The sequence below is a fragment of the Molossus molossus genome, unplaced genomic scaffold (genome assembly GCF_014108415.1).
Source record: "Molossus molossus isolate mMolMol1 unplaced genomic scaffold, mMolMol1.p scaffold_m16_p_1, whole genome shotgun sequence".
Lineage (NCBI taxonomy): Eukaryota > Metazoa > Chordata > Mammalia > Chiroptera > Molossidae > Molossus > Molossus molossus.
In genome coordinates this window covers 201,983,058-202,007,367 of record NW_023425344.1, presented here as the reverse complement: position 1 = coordinate 202,007,367, position 24,310 = coordinate 201,983,058, and the positions used below count along the sequence as shown (strand labels likewise).

The following is a 24,310-nucleotide window of genomic DNA, read 5'->3' as shown; positions in this document are numbered from 1 at the left end:
TCCCAGAAAGCCCCAGAATGTCAGCACGAATCTGGAAAAGGAAGTGGGTACGTTACAGTGGAGGACTATGGAGGGCGTCTGTGGCTGTGCCAAAGGAAAAAAACTTGCCAGGAAAAGAGGACGCAAAGCCCTGCTCATCCAAGCCTGGAACTCAAAGGGGTCCCCTCAAAGCTCTACACGGTGGAGGGGGAACCTGCTTCCACCTATGGGGCGGGAACTGAAGGAAGAGGCAGGGCCCAAGGGGCTCGGCGACCCCATTCCCATAACCTCTCCCGCGTTAGATAGGTGACCCAGAGCTGACCCAGAGCTGACCCAGAGGCAACGCGGACCTCCCCCCGCCTCGCCGCCACTGCCCAGGCGGTCGCCGGCTTCCCAGCCTGCGGGAAGAAGCGAGAGCGCAGAAAGATTCTCACCCGGCCCGTCGCCATGGTGACCACCGGAGCCCTGCGGCCCCGCCCCTTCCTCACAACGTGGCCCCACCCCCTTCAAACCCGGAAGCGGGAGAGTGGCGCCCGATGCACGGACGTTTCGGGAGGAGGGAGCGGGGCGGCCCAGGTTCGCTCGGCCGCGCGCCCCGCCCCTCGGTGGCCGGCCGTCCTGTGCGCCCCCGCTGCCTGCTGCGCTGCGGCTCTTGAGCGCCCCGGCCGCCGGCCCCCACCTTCCCGGCCCGCTCCTGTACTGGACGGAACAGCCGCTTTAGGGAGGAGGGAAAAGGACGTGGGGGCGGCCACGGCAGGTGAGAGGTGGGCGAGGCCCTGGGAAGCGGGGGTGTGGTGTGTGATGTGTAATGGGGTTGCAGGTGAGTATGTAGTGTAGGCGGCTGCCTCAGTCAGTGTTACTTTGTGAGTGGGCCGATCCATGTGACCGTGCACGTGATCACATGTCCGTGTGTGTGTGTGTGTGTGTGTGTGTGTGAGAGAGAGAGAGAGAGAGAGAGAGAGAGAGAGAGACTGAGCTCATTGAGTTTATTGGGGTGGTCGGTGTGCCTGTGACCCTGCCTTTGTGTTGCTGTCACCGGTGGGACTGGGAGAGGATGGGGGTCTGGGTGGGGGTCCTCTGGGGTGAGGGTAGGGGCGCTTGAGCAGGGCGTACTCCGGTAATCCAATCCTGGGGCTCCTCTGCTGCAGCCCAGGGACATACATGTTTTACAGTAAACTTTTAAGAACTCTGAGCAGAGGCCAGTTATTTTGGAGATTGTGCCTCAGCCTGAAAGTGACAAATGACTTTGTCATTGCTGAGTAGGGCCAGGTGTGAGACTTGTGAATGGGGGTTGAGAAAAGTAGCAGGGCTATATTGTCTCACTTTTTCTCTTCTCATTTTCCTGGGGAGTTATGGATTCTGCATTTAGCTGCTTCTCCACCTAAATGTTCCAGCTCCTGTTAGCACAAAGATTCAAGAGACTGAGGAGTAACTTAATAGCTGTGTGCAATTTTCCAAAAGCTTTTATACCAAGACAGAACAAAATGAGGTGTTCCAAAGAAATGTCAAGTAGGCAGCTTTTTCTCCCATTAGGTTAAGATAATGGAACAGGGTTCACGAGAAAAAAGAGAGAAATCTTCCTCTGAAGAACTCTAAAAAGGGATAGCTATTTACTGGTGTGGTAAGGTACGGAGACTTGCTTGAATTGCCTGGTTCAATATTTTGTCATTGTGGTATTAATAATAATCACAGATTGTCCATATGTAGATCAACTACAGATTGAGATAAAGGTTCAGAGAACCTCTGACTAGTTAAGCTAGTTAGGTAACAAAGGTTGATAAAGGTGATTTCACTGACTGTAAACTGGTAAATTCTGTTGAAACTCTGAGACATAAATGCTGGTAATTTTTTTTTTCTTTTTAAACTTATCTTTATTGTTGAATGTATTACAGATGCGCCCCCCCCTTTACCCCCTCTTCCTCACTTTCTCCCCCCTCCTGCCTTCCCCACACTAGTGTCTGTGTCTTTTGGTTATGTATATATGCATATAAACTCTTTGGTTTCTCTCTTCCCACCCCACCTCCCCCCTTCCCTTTGAGGTTCGTCATTCTAACAGCCAATTTGTACTTCTTAATCCCTTCATCTTTTTCACTCTTAAATGCTGGTAATTTTTAGTGCACACTCACCACTGGCAGTTTTATTGTCGAGCAGCACTAGGGCCAAGGAGGACCAGGTGTCCAGCGCACTCCTTGAGGAGGGGCTTCCTTGAGCAAGATTAAGGCTAATCTCTGGGGCCCTTTCCCTACCAGCATGAATAGGTGCTTTTGTTTTGGTGAAGAATTGAATTGTGAGAGATCAAATCAGTGTTGAGCTCATGGTCCACATTCTTTCTTTTTTAATCCTGACCAGTTTGGTCACAATCTCAGTTAACCTTTTTTGCAATATACAGAATGTTCTTGTGACTTGGAAAAGTATACCCCTTTAGTGGATGAAAGAGAGCTGGGAGAACAAACTTCCTTTTCATACTGCTCACAGCTGCTTTCCCTTTGCAGAGTGAAGTTTTTTTCACTTCGATGTCAGTTGGTCATAGGCAGCATTTGCTATCTGTCTTACCTTTCATGTACTGCCAAACTATCACAAGTGTTAAAATCACTTGCCTCTACAAAAATTTAGTCACAGGAATCTCTCCAGCAGGATTAGTTATAAAATGTTAGATGCTGGGCTGGTTGTGAATAATATTGAGGACTGTGGTAAGGAACATCTTTCTATTTTTGCTGTGGGAAGAAGTGGATGACAGTGAATGTGTGTACCTTGTCTAGTAGTTTGGTTAGTACACTGCAGTTGATTCCACACTATGAATAATTTGTTTTATGCCAAGTTGGTTTAAATCTAGAAGGATATTTCTGTTTTTAATTAGCTAAGGTATTTTATAAATCTATTGGGTAGTTTTTTGTGGTGTTTTTGATATTTCTGTAAAATAATAATTGTTTATAGTAATGTAATAGTAAATATATGTCTCTATTAGGAAGTATTTAGACACAGGAATATTTCAAGTCTGTTCAGGTTGGAAATACTCCAGAATTAACTGTATGTGCTAGTTGCTTTAATTAAAAGTGATGACCAGTTCAGAGAAAGGCTATAGTTCAAATGGCTAAGATTTTTTAACATATTAATATTTAAGAGAAAATGGATATATAAAACATGATTTTTTTTATTTCCATACAAATAATAACTATATCTATGCACGGTGATTTTCAGGATAAGACTAGTTAATGATTTGCTTGGTAGTTTAGAGCAACTTATGATTTTAACAAAATTTTCTAAAAGTACCTTGTTAGCCTTGAGAGAAGAGACCATTATTATTACAATGTCGAGCTTGTTAATCAAGTTTAATATTGGATATCTACATTTACCATTTCCTTGGGGTTCAATTTAGTAACCCCCCCAAGGTTAGAAGTAACAGTTGAGACTATTGAGTGCCCTGTGTGCCTGAGGGAAAAGATGTGGAGGGCCAAGGAGGAAGAGCTCTGTTGGTTTTAGAATCCCCTGCTCCTAGTCAGTTCAGAGAAGCCCTTCTAAAACGACAGCTCCGAGTCAGCCCGGAAGTTAAATCCTAGGGTCTGAAACTCATTCCAGCCCTGCTAGGAAATCCAGACTTGCCTTGGTGTAGAGGAGGGGCAGGGTACATTGCAATTATTTGAATCCTTTTAAATCAATGGGTGGAAGGTCTTCATTTGGCAATAAGAATCTGCCACAGGGAACTATAATTTCAGGTTCCTGTTATGACATAACACACATGCCTGAGCAAAGAGAGCAGCCTTTAAATTGAAGATCCTCAGCCAGTTCAACCCATAGTTGCTCAAGTTAGAAGGGACTCTAGGATTGCCTAGTTCAGTCTCCTTAGGACATAGTCACCCATTTAGTCAACAGATAATACCTGCTATGTGCCAAGCACTGTTCTAGGCTTTGGAGATACCATGGTGAAATAGTCATAGATGAGAAAACAAGCCAAAAAAGGGTCAGTGACTGTTCCAAGATTACAGAACTGTAAAAGCTAGAAATCACTAATCTTGCAGCAAAAGACCACACATTTTTTCTAAATGCATTTTTTCCGTTTGGTTGCTAGTTCTATGGCCTTCAAGCCTATCCTGGTATGTTATCATAGATCTTTCAGAGGATATTATATCATTTTTAATCACACCAATATGAACAGCAATTTTCCTTATTTTGCATTAAAAACTACATGTGAGGTTCTGAAGTTATGTTCCACTAGAGTTAGATTTATGGTATTTGGTGAATTGATCAGGAAGCAGACTTATATTAACTCCTTTCTCTAGTGTGGACTGTTCCCAAAATTCTGTCAGACAGGAACATCTTTATTAAAATGGATTAATAAGATATTGTCAAAAGATAAGGGATGGCACTGCAGTTTGGGATGATTTAACTAGGACAGGCAATCTGGTGTCAGAAAAGATTGCCATGCCGCTGGTCCTAGCTCTGCAATAACCGTGGCATCTCTGGTAAGTTGTTTAAAGTTTCTAGACCAGATTCCTCTTTTGAAGGAACTAAGGAGGTTTGAATATCTGTCAGGGGCTCGTCCTGCTCTACGATTATAGCATTTCACCAAATTGTTTTCTGTGGTTTAAGTATGTACCAGTGAGGTAAAAATAGCCCATTTCCTCAGTTTTGCCCTTTAAAGTACGCATTGTTGGTATCGCTAGACCAGACTCTACGTTTAGTTCTGATGTAAACACGAATTCTTGACATGAAACATCACATGCTTTTATTTCAGGGTTAACCTCCATTTCAGCTAATCATGGGAGAGATTAAAGTCTCTCCTGATTATAACTGGTTTAGAAGTACAGTTCCCCTTAAAAAGGTATGTATGGTTTTACTACATCTCTTATTTGCAAAATCTTATGTTGTTTTTGTGTGTGATTTAGATGTTATGTCTTAGTAGTGTTTGAAAGTAAAGGTTACTGCCAAGTATCATAACTTTGTGTTGCACAGCATAATGTTTGCCCCCTTTGTCAAGTACAGTCAACTTTTGAGACTCATTCAAGAGTAAAAGGGTATATAATTATACTTGTTATTTTATCGTTACTTTTACATATTCAAGCAAGCAAGAATATGTGTATTCCTCAGTATAGTTTAGTGGAAAGCTTGCAGCTACAGCAACTATACAGTAAAGGCAGTCAGAGTCTATTATAAAGCATTTTTCTGTTCCTCAGATTTAAGATTTACAGTGGGTTACACTAGAGATCCTCTGTTAGCAATGATATGCTCACTCTGCCATGCTCATCTTCTGGAAACTTTTTTTCCCTGGGATGTCCAAAATCACCAGACACTTATTTTGAAATATTAGTATTGTCTCTGACTCCCAAATTAATCCTAAATGTTTGGGGATCATACTAGACAAAGGCTGTTCCAGTCACAGAGTAAAATCTTTGCTGATCCTCTTGCAAAAGTATTAGAGTACTATGATCTGAAGATTATCTGTGTCTCTGTTATTTTTTCAGGGTAGACAGCTGTGGAAGTATCATGCAAATTTGAGTTAATAACATAATTACTCTCCATAAAGAAATTTGAGTATAGACAGAATACCTGCTGTATAACCTGGCACTGTTATAGGAAGTCCCCAGATATCTTTTTAACTCTTTCAGTATTTAACAAAGTGGGTAGTAGTGTGCCCATTTTATAGATGAGAAAACTGAGGTTCCCAGTGGTTAGTTTGTTAAAGGTCACATAGCCTGGTAGGGTCGGGATTAAAATAAAATTAATCTGGCTTCAAAGCTGGAAGTACTTGGCTGCTTCTGAAAGAGAGCCTTTCTTCTTGCTACCTGGGGAACTACTACCCATGCTAAAAAGAGAATTGGCCTCTGGAGTCCCTCTACTTTGTCCCATCCCTTTCAGTTAATTCATGGGACCTCCTCTTTTTTTTTTTTTTTTATCCTCACCTGAGGACATTTTTCCATTTTTTGTTCAGATAGAGTGGGAGGGGGAGAGAGAGAGAGAAACATCGACACAAAAGGGACACATCGAGTGGCTGCCACCCGCATGACCAACCAGGGTATGTGCCCCTAGCAGGAACTGAACCCGGGTCTCTCTCGACCTCAGACCGAGGCTCTAACCGTTGAGCCAAACCGCCCAGGACATAGGACCTCCTCTTGATGGACTCACTTAACAAGCTGATCACCAGACCCAGAACAACCCAACTTATCTAAATAGTCTTAGAAACAGTTGTAGGACGTTGTTTTATTAAAGTGATTTTCTGCAGTTGTTAGATCAGTTTGGTCCACAAAAAAGTCATGATAAATTTGCTTAATAAATTTCATGGTGCTGGATTTTATTTTATTTTTTTAATGCTCACACGAGAACATTTTTCCATTTATCTACAGACAGAGTGGGAGGGAGAGAGAGAGAGAGAGAAACATCGATGTGTCACATCAACTGGTTGCCTCCCTTGCAACCCTGACCAGGGCCAGGGACAAACCACATCCAAAGTATGTTCCCTCGGCTGGAATCGAACTCGGGTCTCATTGGTTCGAGGGCCAATGCTCCAACCGCTGAGCCAAACTGGCCAGGGCTTGTGGTGCTAGATTTTAAATGAACAGATATTATGTCTTCTAAAGGAATACTGACAAAATTGCCATTCATAGAACTCTGAGAAAGTTGAAGTGATAAACAACCTTTAAGTATTTATGGCTTATATTTAGAACATACTGTGTCAATTATATCTCAATGATATAGGAGAAGGGGAAGAAAGAAAAGAACATGCTATTCTTATTACTTTTCTTCCAAATTTATTTACTGGAATAATTGTCTGGAAAATTTAAGAGATCTTTTCTTTTTTTTGTTTTTAATCCTCATCCGAGGACATTTTTCCATTTTTTTGTTCAGATTGAGTGGGAGGGAGAGAGAGAGAGAGAGAGAGAAACATCGACATGAAAGGGATACATCGAGTGGTTGCCACCCGCACAACCCAACCTTGGCTGGGGACAAATTGCAACCGAGGTACATGCCCTTAGCAGGAACCGAACCCAAGTCTCTCTGGACTGTAGGCCAGTGCTCTAACCACTGAGCCAAACTGGCCAGGGCAAGAGATCTTTTCTCATATGAATTTTATTACTACAAGATTGAGATTTACGCCCTGGCCGGTTTGGCTCAGCGGTTAGAGCGTCGGGCTGCGGTCCAGAGAGGCCCTGGTTCGGTTCCCACTAAGGGCGCGTACTTCGGTTGCTGTTTGTCCCTGGCCCTGGTTGGTCGTGCGGGTGGCAGCCACTCGATGTGTCCCTTTCACATCGATGTTTCTCTCTCTCTCTTTCTCTCTCTCTCTCTCCCTCCCTCCCTTTCTCCCTCCCTCTCTGTCTGAACAAAAAATGTCCTCGAGTGAGGATTAAAAAAAAAAAAAGATTGAGATTTACTACATGCACTGTCAAAGGCCATTGAGAGATTTTTACCAATTGCAACAAAAAAGAATGAAAAGCTAAAATGTGAGTGGCAAAATACAAAGGACAAAAATATGAATGTGAGATACTATTGCGACCACCTGTGACCTGGGCAAATCCAAAAGGGAATTGTCTGGCCCTCTCCCCACACCCATCTGAATTGTTTGAAACATTCTCCTGGGATGGTAACACCCATACCTGCCTTGTCCCTCCTCTCTAGTAGAAATCTCCCCTTTGGAAGCTTGTTCTAGATCAGGTTCCTGAAGCATCTCCTGAGTGGTACCTTGTCTATCCAGCTTCTCCCTAGAGCCTGAAGTCTTGCCTCCCCTGTTCACACTTTGACCTTGCTGATCCCAGTCTGGGCCAGCACTGGAGAATGACCCTGCAGACTGCCCTTCTACGCACGCACGGGGAAGAAATAAGGTGCCATGTACAGAGTTTACTGTTTGATGGTAAACAAAATAGAATTCATGTAATCACAGATGAAAAAGGAAATTAAAAACTGGTTGAAAAAGCAGCTCTTTGGAAGAGCAAAAAGCAACTCTGGAATATTTTCTTAGCACCAAAGAAGTAAAAGGAAACCAAACAGTTTATTTTACATACTAATCTAGCATGACCCATTACCCCTACACACACACAGAGAGGTTACCTTTTAACAAACAAAACAGTGGTATTAAAATTGTCAGCGAAATTATAGTGTGAAGTTAACAATACAAAAACCAAATCCGTGAGACTTTCCTTTTTTTTTTCTAATTTTCCCTCCAGATTATCGTGGATGATGACGACAGTAAGATATGGTCACTCTATGATGCAGGTCCCAGAAATATCAGGTGTCCTCTCATATTTCTCCCTCCAGTCAGCGGGACTGCAGATGTATTTTTCCGACAGATTTTGGCTTTGACTGGATGGGGTTACCGGGTTATAGCTGTAAGTATTATTGATTTAATATTCCAATTCAGGTCCATATTTTGTAGGTTTTTTGCTTCTGTTTCTGATCAACCCTAGTGAAGGGCACATTTTTTATTGAGATAAGATAGTGTTTTCCTTTTTTTAAATGAAATGAAGCTTTTGGAAGGAAAGTGGTGTGGCACACAGACACAGAGATGCAGAGGGGGCAAACCTCTGTCAGAAGCCTTCTGTACTCCCAGCTCTCCTGTACATTCCCTCCTGCCACTCTTCTCACACATCTGATTGGTAGGAAGCACTGTCCTTGTTCATAGGTGAGGAAACTGAGGTCCAGGCCATTTTAGTGATCACCAAAGGTCACACAGCCAGTAGGTATGAAGGGAGAACCAAGCTCAGCCTCCTGACTCCATTTCCACTCCTCGTTTATTACACTACTGCTCCTGGGGGAGGTGAGCATAGACTGTCAGACAGCAAAGAGATCTGCTAACATCCAGGTGACTGAAAGCTTCCTTTAATGTACATCTGTGCAGTTGAAGTGAGGTTCAATAATTAGCTTATATCCTCAGTATTTGATTAAGGACTTTTTGGTTTCTAGTTGTTCTTTTACCACTGAATCTGGTCTAAATATAGTTTCCCATTGATCATCTTGAGCCTTCTTCTCTGGGAGAAAAGTGTGGGTGGGGAAGGCACCTGCTGGCACCATTTCCTTGGCATGCCCTGACTATAAGGACAGTGGAGGTTGATCTCCTAACTTCCAGGGAAGGAGGCTCTTACTTTGCAGCTGGCAGTTGTTTCTGGGACCTGGCATATTAAAATGCAAATAGAATTTTTATGCTACTGCTATTACACATTTTATTTACTGTCTAATGGGAGAAAAATATGGGCCAGATCTTTTTTCTGGGAACATAAATAAAAATTCTACCCAGATCACCACCAACTGGGGCCACACAAAACAAATCCAATTCCTCTTCCTCCTGACAGCCCTTTTCTTTCTTGAGAAAACTAGTTGCGATTGGCAGAAACTGCCTGCTGCCTTCCTCCTAAATATTTTCTTTCCTGGTTAAAGTCCTCCAGATTCTTGAAGCATTCCTCATATGGCATGTTTGAGTATCTGCACATAACCTCTCTTGTTCTAGGATTTCGGTAATCCCTCTTCGTGGACAGCATTCCATGAGAGCAGAGTGGTAACCACCCTCATCCCAGCACTCTGCAGCCTCACACCTGACCCAGCACTCTGCAGCCTCCCACCCGACCTTTCCTGGCAGCCACTGTTGATCAGACAGAGAGGAGAGGACTGAACAGCCCCTGGCTTCTGTCCCACTTTACAGCGCTGTCGAAAGCTGACTTTGTTTATCACTCCAAACTGGCAGGTCCCCATAACTTGCCTTCTGGCTGGATATTTCTTCTTGCCCTTAAGCTTCTTGATATGGCATTTCCCTATTTCATTAGCTAGATACAAGAAAAGACCAACAGCGTTTTAAAATTACTTTGGCCTGCCCGGCTGGTAAGGCTTAGTGGTTGACTGTCCACCCATGCACCACGAGGTTGCCAGTTTGATTCCCAATCAGGGCACACGCCCAGGTTGTGGGCCCAATCTCCAGTGAGGGGCATGTAGGAGGAGGCCAATCAGTGTTCTCTCTCATCAATGTTTCTCTCTCTCTCTCCCTTCCTTTCTCTCTAAAATTATTAAAGAAAAAAAATTTTTTTTCAAAATTACTTTGTCCTTACAATTTGAACAGAATGCCCAATCCCATGAGGTTTTGAAACTTATTAGACATTTGTTAGCATCTATCAGATAAAATGCACAAATACTGTTTTTATTTAAATTTTAAAATGAAATCTGTAATTCCCATCATTTGTAAGAAATACTACAGAAAGGTATTCCGTATACACTATGCCCAGTTTCTTCCAATGGTCACATTTTGCAAAACATCATATATCATAACCAGGGTATTGATATTAATATAACCCACCCATCTTATTCAGATTTTCCAGTCTTTCTTATACTCAATTATGTATGTAGTAAGCTTCACCTGGCCAGGTGGCTCAGTTGGTTGGAGCATTGTCCCATACTCCAAAAAGGTTGCAGGTACAATCTCTTGTCAGTGCGGGTATGGGAAGCAACCAATCAGTGTTTCTCTCTCACATCTGTGATCCTCTCTTTCCCTCTCCCTCTCCCTTTCTCTGTCATCTCTCTTTCAGGTTATCATCTGACTCAAATTCTCAAATTTTCTGCTAGGGAGAGTCTCTTCTCCATGTTGTCTCAAATAGCAGAATCTTATCCACAAATGGAATTTTAATAGTAAAAGTAATATATCAAATCTGAAATTACCCCATAATATACATGGCAGTATGTATTCTAATGATTTATTAATGACAAAATGAATCTAAGTGCTTAAAACAACAAGCCTGTTAGATAGGTTTTACATATTATTAAAGAGAGGGAATTCTTAGGTGACAAGCTGAGTTCCCTAGAAAAGAATTAGTGACTTCTATTTTTCTTTTTCTCATCATCAGCATTAATAGACAGACAATTTAGGGTCAAGCACCATACTTTTTTGGTCACAAAAAAAACAAAGTTCAAGAAATCATACAGACTAAGTCAACTGAAAGAAAGAAACAATTTTAGTGAATACTCTAAGAAATGCTACCCAAAAGAGAGGAAATTCTCCCTAGAACAGATTTTGTTTCTAGTTCTCCTGAGCCATAATTCAGAATGAAATTGGATTTAAGGGGAAACAGTATTTCTTTACTTGGACGGGTTCTGTTCTACGCACCTTTTTTTTTTTTTTTTCCTTGTGTTTTTTTTTTTTATCCTCACCCGAGGACATTTTTCCATTTTTTGTTCAGGTAGAATGGGAGAGAGAGAGAGGAACAGAGAGAGAGAGAGAGAGAGAGAAAAACATCAATGTGAAAGGAACACATCGAGTGGCTGCCACCCGCACTACCGACCAGGGCCGGGGACAAACTGCAACCAAGGTGTACATGCCCTTAGCGGGAACCGAACCCTGGTCTCTCTGGACCGCAGGCCGACGCTCTAACCACTGAGGAAAACCGGCCAGGGCTCTATGCACCTTTGAACCTCAGAGTTTCTCAGGTATTTGGAAAGGAAATTGATGTGAATTGAAACTGTCATGCACGTAATATCACTAGCGTGTGCTTACTTTTTATTCTTCTTAAAATTGGTCTGTTAGATAAAATATGAATTTTGAAGTGTAGGAGAAGGTGAGAAACATATTTTGAGTAAGGAGCAGAGCTTGAGCAACTGAGAAAGGCTATTATGAAAGTCCTAAATTTTTCAGATATATATGAGTTTTTAAAAATTTTTAATAAAAAATAAAATAAATTTTAAAAATGTTTTTATTATTTTAGTTGCAATATCCAGTTTATTGGGACCATCTCGAATTCTGTGATGGATTCAGAAAGCTTTTAGACCATTTACAATTGGATAAAGTGAGTACCATGAAACTAATTACTTACATGTGACTTTAATGCAGCATTTGCATTAAAGCCTGGTGTTGTCTTTTTCTTATTTTTTAATAAAGCTTTTTTGAGATAAAAGGTACATACAATACAATTTACCCTTTTTCAAGTGTATAATTCAAAGGTTCTTACAGAATTGTGCAGTAGTCACCACAGTCAATTTTAGAACTTTTTCCACTCCCAAAAGAAACCCCATACTCAGCAGTCACTCCTCACCCACCCTCCCCCCAACCCTGGCAACCTACTCTACTTTCTGTTTCTATGGATTTACCTGTTCTGGATATTGTGTGTAAGTGGAATCATACTATATGTGGTCTTTTCTGATTGGCTTCTTGAGATTAGCATAAAGTTTTTGAGGTTCGTCCACATTGAAGCATGTATCAGTACTTTATTCCTTTTTATTGTCAAATAATATCCCATTGTGTGGATAGCCCACATTTTTTTTATCCATTCATTAGTTGGCACACATTTGGATTGTTTCAGGAATATTTGGCTATTATAAACAGCACTGCTGTGAATGTTCATGTACAAGTTTGGTGTGGATATATGTTTTCAGTTTGCTTGGGGACAGAGTGGAATTACTGAATCATAGTTTTCTTAAACAGAAACTTCTAAGTGGTTTCATTTTCTAATGTAATCTGTGAACAGTATTTTTTAACTTACATAATTTATATGCATAGTTGTATTGTTTTCTTGAGAGATGTATAAATTGCATTTAAATACAATATTTCCTAAAATTCCAACTGCAATAGATAGTTTAGTCTGTTGCTAGTAGTGACATTCTATTCTGTGGTTGGTGACAATTAAAACAGCTTTTTATATTTATGTTCAGGATTGATCATTGTTATAGGATCCTCCTTGTGTTTGTTTACAATTAGGTTCATCTTTTTGGGGCTTCTTTAGGAGGCTTTTTGGCCCAGAAATTTGCTGAATATACTCACAAATCTCCCAGAGTTCATTCCCTCATCCTCTGCAATTCCTTCAGTGACACCTCTATCTTTAATCAAACTTGGACCGCAAACAGGTAAGAACGTAAACATTTGGCCAACATTCCTACTTCTGTCTTCTGAATCTGCCCTAGCGTTTAAAATTAGAAATAGTCACCTTGGCGAAAGAAAAGAATCAAATGAACTCTGAATTCAACTTTCATTTACTCTAAATTATTGTGTAGCTTTGTTTAATCTACATTCATATGCTCTTACAGTTTCTCTTCAGTGCATATGCAACTACTCTTGTGTTCTGTTTGTTCCACTTATTTTGTGTAAAAAGTTCTGTGTATTGATTGACACGGTTTCTTTAGGTATTTGGCTTCTCCCAATTTTTCATCATGTTCTGTAAATCTTAGTACAAATTACTCTTTTTTTCTTTATTGATTTTAGAGAGAGAGGAAGGGAGAGGGAGAGAGCGATAGAAACATCGATGAGAAAGAACGAATGGCCGCCGCCTGCATGCCCCCCACTGGGAATCGGGCCCATGACCTAGGCATGTGCCCTGACCGGGAATCAAACCAGCGACCTCTTGGTGTGTGGGTTGACACTCAACCACTGAGCCACACTGGCTAGGCACAAATTACTTTTTTCTTTCTTTCTATCTATCGATCTATCTATCTATCTATCTATTTTTATCCTCACCTGAGGACATTTTTGCATTTATCTTCAGATAGAGCGGGGTGAGGGGAGACATCGATGTGAGAGAGACACATCGACTGGCTGCCACCCACCTGACCCCAGTGGGGGCCGGGGACAAACTGCAACCAAGGTACATGCCCTTGGCAGGAACCAAACCCAAGTCTCTGGTTCGCGGGCCGACACTCTAACCACTGAGGAAACCAGCCAGGGCACAGATTACTTTTTTCCTTCCCTTTCAGGCTTATTTCCTTGAGATATGTTCCCCAAAATGGATTGACTAGAGCTTTTAGTCTGTCAGCAGATGTTCTGTAGGTCATGACACTTAGTGTTCATCTGCTTTTCAGAAAGATGGGGATGGTGGACTGCTTTGTGGGGCAACCAGGGGCACACCTGCTTCCTCTAGCCATCCTTTCATTGATTTTGTCATTTTAATTAGTCTGATAGGTATCTAATGATACCTAAAAGCTGACTGACTGTGCATTTCTTTCATTGTAACAAGGCTAAGCTCTACCCTAAAAAAAGGCCCAGTGACTAAACATGCCTGTTTATCAGGTTGGTTTTCACATGATGATATAGGTAAATGATGTTTTCATGGCTTTCACATCTACTTAAGATTGTGCTCTGTTATTTTAAAAAATGTTTTCTGATGTCATCTCAGTAGTTTACTCAGCATTCATGCAACAATTTCATATATACGTTAGCAACAAGGTGATGTACTAAAACTCATTGATTATTTTTTATGATTTTTTAAAAATTTTTACCTGAGAACATGCTTTTATTGATTTGAGAGAGAGAGGAAGGGAGAGGGAGAGAGAGAAACACTCATGCGAGAGTGAAATAACGATTGGTTGCCTCCCGAATGCCCTCTGACTGGGGAGCAAACCTGCAACCTGGGTATGTGCCCTGACCAGGAATTGAACCTGTGACTTTTTGATATATGGGACAACACTCCAGCCAACCAAGCCACACCAGCCAGGGCTTGATGATTTGTAGTGCCTCAATCGTCAGAAACTATTCTGTGCTCTTGCATATAAGCTGCTTTTTAACAAATATCTGAGCGCTTACTCTGTGCCATACGCTGAGGCCAAAGGCGTCCACCCCTCACAGAGCGTACATAGGCATCGGGCCTCTTAGAAGATAAGAAAGCTGTGAGGGCAAGATGAAGAACTTTGGTAAGTGAAAGACTTGTGAGGGAAGTTCAGTTTTCAACAAGGCCATTCTACTGAGAATATGCATCAGAAGGGGTTCTGCACCTTTTATAAGTAATTTTCAGTATAGGCTTAGAGAAATTAGTGTTTTACCTTATGTAATGCTCTCAGCAGTTGTAATTAATGGAATAAATATCCATCAAAAATCACATACAGCCCGGCTGGTGTGGCTCAGTGGTTGAGTGTCGACCCATGCACCAAGAGGTCGCTGGTTTGATTCCCGGTCAGGGCACATGCCCAGGTTGTGGGCCCCATCCCCAGTGGGGGGCACGCAGGAGGCAGCCAATTGATGTTCTCTCTCATCAGTGTTTCTGTCTCTCTCTCCCTCTTTCTTCCTCTCTCTCTGAAATCAATAAAGAAAGGAAAATTTTATTTTAATCATATACAGAAATCCATAAAGGTGGAATTACCTCAAGTTAGACCAGCGGAATCTAATAGTAGCAAATTGTGGGAGGTACAATCACTTTTATTTAGCCATTTGAATCTATTTTGAAATATCAGTCAATCCAAAGGTGATATACATTTGAAGGTTGATATCTTAAGTTTTCAATCTTCCAAAGGAAACAGTGTAGCACTGGAAATAAGGCCAATTAGGGGGGGAAAAAAACAGTCTTTGAATCATCAGAGTATCTACCTTGGTAAAGGTATTTTGAAATATCACTTATTATTCAGATCCTCAAAAGTTCAATCATATTAAACATAACTCTTTGGGAGCTTGGGGAAGTGTATATAAAAAATTCTGAGCGCTTTGAAAGAGGAGTCTAGGTCTTATTATTTCTAGATCCCAAGTACCTAGCTAATATAATGCATTAGGGTTGAATACATATTTGCTACTTCTGTGTAGTCTTGGAAGTTTAAATTATCACGTTTTTGTTTTACAGCTTTTGGCTAATGCCATCATTTATGCTCAAAAAAATAGTTCTTGGAAACTTTTCATCTGGCCCAGTGGACCCTGTGATGGCTGATGCCATTGATTTCATGGTGGACAGGGTAAGGATCATAGCTTTGCGGTGGGGACACCTTGTACTGAGAGTTTTTATGTTTTCTTAGTTCCTGAAGATAAATCTGTCTCATTGAGTATGTATTAGAGGTGCTTGTTAAGTAGTCTTCTGTATTAACTTTAATATATCCAGAAGATATTACTGCTGGTAATTCATCAGAATCATTGTGGGGAGCTTTTCAAAATACAGATTCCAAGGCCTCACACCAGACCATCGGACTGAAATTCCTGGGCATGGGATCTGAGATGCCTGTATTTTTATTGCACTCACCCCTTCTACCTCCCCCTTGTGAATTCAATGTAGCAGGTCTATAGATTTGCATTTATTAATTGATTTTTTTTTTTTTTTAGAAGAAGGGGGAGAGAGAGAGAAATGTCAATTTGTTGTTCCACTTATTTATACATGAATTGGTTGCTTCTTGTATGTGCCCTGACCAGGGATCGAACCCACAACCTTTGCATATCGGGGGCAACGACCTAACCATCTGAGCTACCCAGCCAGAGCTAGACTTGCATTTAGAAACTACTGGGCTAGATGATTTTTCTGAGGTCATATCCAGCTCTAATATCACCTAAATGTTTACCTATCGTCTTTGAGCTGCGGGAATGGGCTTGCTGCCCAGGCATGGAGTTGAGTAAGCAGTTCAGGTTGAAGATTATGAAAGGCCAGGTTCCCAGAACAGAAGAATGCCACCACCTAGAGTCCTAGTTGATGCCTCTCAAATACATTGTTTTCTTACCGGTGACCTTTCTTGCCCCATCACACATGATACCTCCTTTATAAGCACAGATATTACGGATTTAATGGAAATGTGAAAAACAACATTAATTCACAAACTTGACCTGTGTTTCTTTCTGTAGCTGGAAAGTTTGGGTCAGAGTGAACTGGCTTCAAGACTTACCCTGAATTGTCAAAATTCTTATGTGGAACCTCATAAAATTCGGGACATTCCTGTGACCATTATGGATGTAAGCTTCCTTTTAAGTAAAACAGATGCTTTACCTTTTTAAATGTGTATGTCAAGATCCTCCTCATAATTATTTTATAATTTTTCAATGTTCTTCAGATGCAGCCTTGGATTTTTTTTAACTCCTCAGCTTTTTTAATTCCAAAATAATCTATCTATTGCTTATCCTAAATTTTTCCTGTCAGAAATCACACCATCTAAATCAGAATGAATTTAAACCAACATGGTAGTTATTACCCATTTTGGTGTCTTTTTGTTATTCTTATCAATAGACACTGCACTTTACTACACATCTAGGCAGCAGACAGAAGGAGCCTTGGGAGGGCGGAGAATCGAGATTCCCTGAAGTCTAATTAGTACAAAAACTTCTTATATTTTTGAGTTGTGGTAAAATATACATAACAAAATCAACCATTTTAACAATTTTTGAGTGTACAGTTTAGTGGCATTAAGTACACTCACAATGTTGTGCAATCATCACCATTATCTAGTGCCAGAACTTTTCTTCATCCCAAACTGAAACTCTGTCTCCCCACTGCCCCTCCTCCTAGTTCCTATAACCATGCTGTAACACGTTATTCCTGTTTAAAGCTGAATAATATTCCATTATATATATATACCATGTTTTATTATCTACTCTTCTGTTTATGGACATTTGGGTTGTCTCCACCTTTTGGCTTTTGTGAATAATGCTGCTCTGAACATGGGTGTCCAAATGTCTGAGTCTGTACTTTTAATTCTTTTGGGTATATGCCTAGAAGTGGAATTGCCGGGGCCATGTGGTAATTCTGTGTTTAGCTTTTTGAGAAACCACAATATCGTCTTCCACAGAGACTGCACCATTTTGCATTTCCGCCAGCAATGCACAGGGTTCTATTTGTTCCATATCCTCCCCAGCACTTGTTATTTTCTGTCATTTTGATAATGGCCAACCTCGTGGATGTGAAGTGGTATTCACTGTGGTTTGGGCTTATATATTTTTTTAATATCATATAACTATTTTGCCTCAAAAATACATTTATTCCAAAATTCAAATGACAGGGTATTTTGAAAAGTTGATTTTTGTCAGGAAATTATTCATTATAAGCATGTAAACAATAACTTCTTATCATTTTCCACTATAATGTGTGCGTTCTGAAGTTTACTGTAACGTAGAGCAAGCCTTTCAGCACTTAGTGAAATGCTCGCTCCTCACAGTTTTTATCTTTCAAAACTGCCCACCATCTGGGTGCATGGTCGCTGAAAACTGAGCTTTAGCATGTTGAGATGCATTTTTTTTTTTTTTTTGCTTCTTTTAAATTACTTTTTGAAAAACATTTTTGCATGTGTGTATAAACATCAGTTTGTAGGGCATTAAAAAATGTCTAGAATCATATGCCCCAAACTGCTAGCAGTGGCCCCCAGGAAAGGGTCTGGACTTTTTCTTATGCTCTTTAAATATTTTTGGATTCTTTCTTTTCTTTTCTTTTCTTTTCTTTTCTTTCTTTTCTTTTCTTTTCTTTTCTTTTCTTTTCTTTTTCCTCCCTTCCCCTTCCCTTCCCTCCCCTCCCTCCCTCCCTCCCTCCCTCCCTCCCTTCCTTTTTCTTTTTACTGAGCATATTCTATTTATGTAGCTGTTTTGAACTAATAAATTAAAAACTAGTTTGGGGGTTTTATGATTTTTAAAAAAATTAATTGGCATTTTCAGTAATGATTGTTAACTGTTAATATTCTATTTGTTTAGTTAGCTGTGTTTGAGGAAGAAGGAAATTCATAGGAGAATTTTCCCAATAAAGAATGCAAGAGACGTTTGGCAGCAAAATGTGTAGTGAATGTCCTACACTGGGATTAGGGTCACCGGGGATCAGAGGAGGAGGTGGCTCAGACTGCACAGGGGTTCATCAGTCTCTCTTCACGAGAAAGAAATGCTTAGTTTGGCACTTTCCATGATGTGAAAAGAACATATTAAAATACCAGTAGGTTTCAACCTTGCCTTTTTTTCAAAGGTATTTGACCAGAGTGCACTTTCAACTGAAGCTAAAGAAGAAATGTACAAACTGTATCCTAATGCCCGGAGGGCTCACCTGAAAACAGGAGGCAATTTCCCCTACTTGTGCAGAAGTGCGGAGGTGACTCTTTATGTACAGGTGCGTCCCAGCTTGGAACCCAGAGTACTTTGAACCCAAGGTGTATAAAGCTTTTTTTTGTGGTGGAGTAAGAGAACTACAGAATTCTCTGTAGGAATGAGGCATTGATTCAATAAAGTTGGTGTTTACATTAATAATTTATAGGTGAATTCGAGCAGACATATCAGATAGAGATTCCTGGTGAGTCTCTGCCCACCATCCCTTTTCTCGAAGCGGCAGGCCCACCCACCTCCACACACTGAAGCAGCCATTTGGTATAACGTGACCTCGCCTCCTGGACATAGTGAATTCAGTCAGAGCAGGACACCAGACCTAAACAGTGTCAATCCGAGTTCCATGAAGTGACTTCTTGATCTATTTTTAATGCATTAAAAAATAATAATAATAACAAACACCAACTCTTCATCTTTTGCCTAAATGGGGAGTAGAATATCGGTGAGAAATGATTGCTTTGGCAGTTTGGCAGAAAGTATCAAGACTCTTTAAAAAAAAAAACGGTCACATCCTTTGATCTTGTCATCCACTTGTGGAAATGGATCCTAAGGAGAGGATCCCAAATACAGAAAAACTTGGTGCCCAGAGACATTCAGCATGGTGGTAGGGAGAGCAGCAGAGGATGGGAAGGACCTGCCTCGCAGCAGCAGAGGGGAAGGCAGACACCTCCTCATGGAGCAGCAGGCACCCTTTAAGATGTTCATGAAGAGTCCGGAGGAACTTGGATAGACTGGTTTCATATTGAATGAGCAACAAAGATCCAAAATTGTGTTTTTAAAAAATACTTCTTTGACTTTTCTGTGTTTTCTAGTTTTCTCTAATTAGTATGTATTACTCTGTAATTTTAGAAGTACAAAGCACTTCTATACTATGGTGACGTTTAAAATAATGATTCTGCATCTCTACAGATACATTTGCTGCAATTCCATGGAACCAAATACGCGGCCATCGACCCATCGATGGTCAGTGCCGAGGAACTCGAGGTGCAGAAAGGCAACCTCAGCATCAGTCAGGAGGAGCAGTAGCTGGGGCTTTGGCTGGTGATGATGAGCAACCCAGCATGTTCTTGTACAATCAGTGACATCAGTGCCCGCAGTCAGCCTCTCTCTCTGTTCAGTTCGTCAGGCTCACCGGTTATCACTGTTGGGAAGTAGGACTGATTGTCACCTTCGTGACAGGTGGCAGCTCTTCTAAGCCAGTGTAACCTTCCCTCTTTGGTTTTTTAGCTTTTGAATTTGAAGAAGCACTTTTGAAGACTCCCATTTTAAGAATTGTGAAAATTTTGCTACCAAAAGTCTTCACCATTGTATTCTTATGTGAATGTTAATTTCTGAGGTTTGGGATTTTGCAGGGTTTTTTTCCTTGTCTTCTTTCCTTTCCTTTCCTTTTTCCTTTCTTTCTTTTTATGTTCTTTGCTATAAATACTGCGCATCCAGACTGTGTATCAGAAGGACATGGGCTATTGCTCTCTTGGTTGTCACCGTTCCCAGAGAAATCAAATACTTCTAATTTCCAGTTATGCAGATTGTTTTGAGTTTAGCTGTTGTCTTTCTAGCCATTACAGTCATTTGGAATAAAAATTCAATTTCAGTGAGTGGCTTTTATGATGATCGTAGCTCCCCGACCAGGCTACGCAGACATAGGACTTTCTGAGAAGCAGATTGTGGTGTTTGCCAATTTGGTGTAACTTTTGGTAAGTTACTTACTCTCTTAAGCACAGTTTGCTCATTGCAAAATAACAGCAGCTTTCATTTATTGAGCTGCTACTGTGTGCCAGGTAATCTTCATACCTTCTCTTTGTTCCCTTAATGACAAAATTTTAAACACACATAAAGGAGATAAAATAATATCACGAACCATGACCCACTCACCCAGCTTCAAGAAGTTACGAGTCATGGTCAGTGTTGTGTCATCTTTTACCCAACCCTCACTTCCACATTTACTCCCATCACTGGATTACTTTAAAGCCATTTCTTATACCATATGGTTTTATCTATTTCTTTATGTACCTTAAGAGAGAAAATTTCTATAATGCCATTAACACACTTTAAAGTGCACCAACAATTCCTTCATATCATTAGTCAATGTTCCCATTCATGACTATCTCATAAACATCTCTTTGACTTGTTCTAATCAGCTTCCATACAAAGTTCACACTTTGTATTTGGAATGTCTCTTGAATCTCTTTTAAACTATAAGTTCCTCTGCCCTCTTTTTTTTCTTGCCACTTATTTGTTGAAGAAACAGCCTTGTTTGCCCTATAGAATTCACCACAGTCTGGATTTGGCTGATTGCAACTTCGCGGTGTCCTTAACTTGTTTCTCTGTCCCTGGTATTCCCTGATATTTTCCATAAACTGGTAGATAGTTATATGTAGAGACTTGAGCAAGTTTGAGCTCATTTTTGTTTTGGCAGGAATGCCTCATAGATGGAGTTGTGTGCTTCCTGTTGGGAACTTCAGGGGGTGTAATGTCTGTGTCTAGGTTCCTAAGATCAGTAGGTGGCCCTAGGCATTGTCAGCCAGATCCAGTCATTGGAAAATTCCCCTGATGGTTTAGCTGCCATTGCTGTTCATTGCACAGAAGCATCATTTCATTAGGGGCTGCAGAACAGTGATGATACTCAAATTTTCATCATCTTTATCAGTCCACTGATTTAACAAAAAATAACTATAACTTTCCCTCATTAACTATTTGGTTTCTCTGAGGGACAGTTTAGACAAATCGGCATCCATGCTTCTTAACCTTTAAGTTTTCAGAATATTGAGTTGGCCATATTCTTTCGGATTTTAAACTGACTTTACAGGTGGGGTCTCGGAGACTTGCTCAGCATCCCACAGTAAGGAGCCAAGCTGGAATGCTAAGCTGGGTCTGATCTTCCCTAAAGCCAGTGATCTTTCCAGAAAGGCCACAGTGTCTTCCCTGACTGCCTTGTGCCTCGACAAGTGTTGTGAATCATGGAAGCAGTTGATGAACCATGAAGGCAGGGCTTGCCGTTTTTAACTGTTAACATCGAGTCTCGAGGCTGCCCTAGTTTCACTGTGTGCATCGTAACTTCCCAACAAACGGAGCTCCTGTGGGCAAGGCCACTGTACACGTGGCCGGCAGAAACCCTTCACCCAGGCAGTGATGAGCCAGGACTGCCCTCCACTTTCTTCTCAGATTCCCCCTGCGAGCAGCCCCCTAACAGCTTTGGCTCCTCCCTGGCTCTACACCCTGATGACGCCGTTTCCAGTCCTCACCAATTCTGAGGGCTGGCCTTGAGTGCCTATTCAGGCCTATCTGTTGGGCAGTGTTCCACAGGCACCCCAGACTCTACTGGCAAAAGCCATACTCATGTCCCCATGCCCAAACCTCTCCCAAACCCCATCTCAGTTCCCAGCACCACTGTTCCTCAGATTTTCCAGCTAGAAACTCAGCCCTCTTGGACCGCCATCCCTGCACCTCCACCCCCATGCCTCAGACGGAGGCAGGTGCTGAGATGAAACTTTGGGTGCAAGATGTTCATTAAGGATCAAAGCAAAGCAGGCTGTGGGAGGAGGATGGATTGGGCAGTTGATGCAGGCTGAGGGAGGCGGGGCGCCGGGGCTACTGGAACGGGCTCAGTGGGGGGCTGAAAAGGGCCGCCCCTCTGCACACCCAGCCCCTCAGCCTTCCTGCCCCTCCAGCTCATCTCCTCCCATGCTTCCTGTGTTCCCACCACAGTTCTCCAGACAGATACATGTCCACACCTCCGTGCAATTGTATAGACTACTTTCTGCTTGGAATGTGCTTTGCCTGCTTCTACCTTCTGGGTGAGCCTCTCTCCTTTCTCCCCCTTACCTTCTCCAAGGAAGACTAAACCCCATGGCTCTCTGCATACACCCTTACAGCACCAAACGAATTCTATTACATTCTTGGTGTCTGAGCCCCTCACCGCCCCCTGACTCCCAGCAGACTAGACTGCCTGCACCGAGGACACTCGGTCAGTGCTGACGGCTGATGGTGAGTTGAAAGGTTGGGATTACACAGACAATCCACAACAGCTTGTCTGGTTTGAAATTGTGCCACAGATCTCCCAAACAAAAGAAACAAGTATTGAGAGCTACTTCAACATTTCATTTTTATTTCAAGAACTTGCTGTTTTTGTCTCAAAAAAAAACCTCTACAAAATTCATCCAGATAAATGATCTGAGTTCCACGTAGTACAAAATAACCTTTCCCGAATGGAAGATGAAAGAGGAGGGTTTTGCACCTCAACACAGCGCGCAGAGGGTGGGAGCCCCTGGCACGGAGGCCGTGTGCTGGGCCGGGATTGACCACGCGAACTGTGAGGCCTCAGGCAAGACACCTCTCAGATCATCAGGTCACTGCCTGTCAAATGCCTGGTTTAAAAGCCTTTCTTTCAAAACTTTTAATTTGTGGTCTTTTTTTTATTAATGGACCTTATTTTTAAAACTGTTAGAAAACAGTACAGGGTCCCGTATGCCCCTCTCCATGGCAGTTTCCCCTGTAGTGCATTCATGTGAGCGTGATGTTTGCGGGTTTATCTGCAGGGTAAATTCCTAGGTGTGGGGTTGCTGGTCCAAGGGGAAGGGTATCTGTGATTCTGGTGGACAGTGCCACACTGCCTTTCAGAGGATCGGACCACTGTGAACGCCCACCAGCCATGTGTTGTAGCTGAAACGCCTTTCAGCTCGAATGACTTTTACCCAATCTCCTTCCCAGGACTCCGGCCCAATGGGTAACTTTGTGAGGAGTTTCTCCAAGCTGTGGGCTCCCCTGCTGGCATCGCCAGCTGGGCCACATGCACAAGGACTCAGATTAGACAGAAAGAGCTTGCGGGCAGAACCGCCAGGCTTCCAGCACAGATCTGTGACGCTCCAAAGTCACATCTCCCTGGAACCACACTTTCGGGTTGGTGTGGCTGAGCTGCACAGTAACCTGTGCTTGCCTGTCACCCAGAAGTAAAACTCCAGACCAGCTGTGCCATCCAATATGATTGCCACTTGCCACATTTCAAGTACTCGATAGCCACAGGTAGCTAGTGGCAAACAGACTGTGTAGCAAAGACCCACAGCGTCCCCGTCATCACAGAAAGTTCGGTTGAGCAGAGCTGCTCCAGAGAGGTGAGGCTTTGTATGGGGCGATAAAAAAGAGAATGACAACTAAATGCAAGGTGTGGTCCTGGACTGAATCCTGGTCCAGAAAAATGGCTCAACTGACTAAATCTGAATAAGGTCTTCAGATAAGCTGACAGCATTATATCAGTGTTTATTTCCTGGTTTTGGAAATTGTGCTCTAGTTATGTAAGATGTTAATACTCGGGGAAGCTGTATTGTGAAGAGTGTTTGGAAATTCTTTGTATTATTTCCGCAACATTTTTGTAAGTCTGAAATGATTTCAAAAAATGTTTTAAAACTTAAAAAAATTTCAAAACGAGAGTGTGTAACTCTTGGAACTGTCAAAGTGTACAAATAAACTTGGGAACAAAAACAGCTATGGAGAAATCACAGCATTAATAAAAGCCAATGAATGAGTTCAGGGTGGTCTATTTTGTAAGTGATGGTTAGAGCCCTCCACCAGTCGGGGGACCAGAATGCTGGGTTTAGCACCTCACCTTACCACCTGATTAGCTGCTTCTCTTGCCTG

At 41.9% G+C, this 24,310-nt stretch overlaps 1 protein-coding gene across 1 annotated transcript; it reads left to right on the top strand.

The window, feature by feature from the left end:
* Positions 1-613: 613 nt before the first annotated feature.
* SPG21 (SPG21 abhydrolase domain containing, maspardin) lies at positions 614-24,202 on the top strand. Its single transcript, XM_036270687.1, has 9 exons — positions 614-736; positions 4,712-4,798; positions 8,133-8,294; positions 11,646-11,726; positions 12,635-12,780; positions 15,474-15,582; positions 16,454-16,561; positions 18,546-18,686; positions 19,589-24,202. Exons 2-9 carry the CDS (start codon positions 4,736-4,738, stop codon positions 19,703-19,705), a joined length of 927 nt encoding a protein of 308 aa, XP_036126580.1. The 5' UTR covers positions 614-736; positions 4,712-4,735; the 3' UTR covers positions 19,706-24,202.
* The last annotated feature ends 108 nt before the right edge of the window (positions 24,203-24,310 follow it).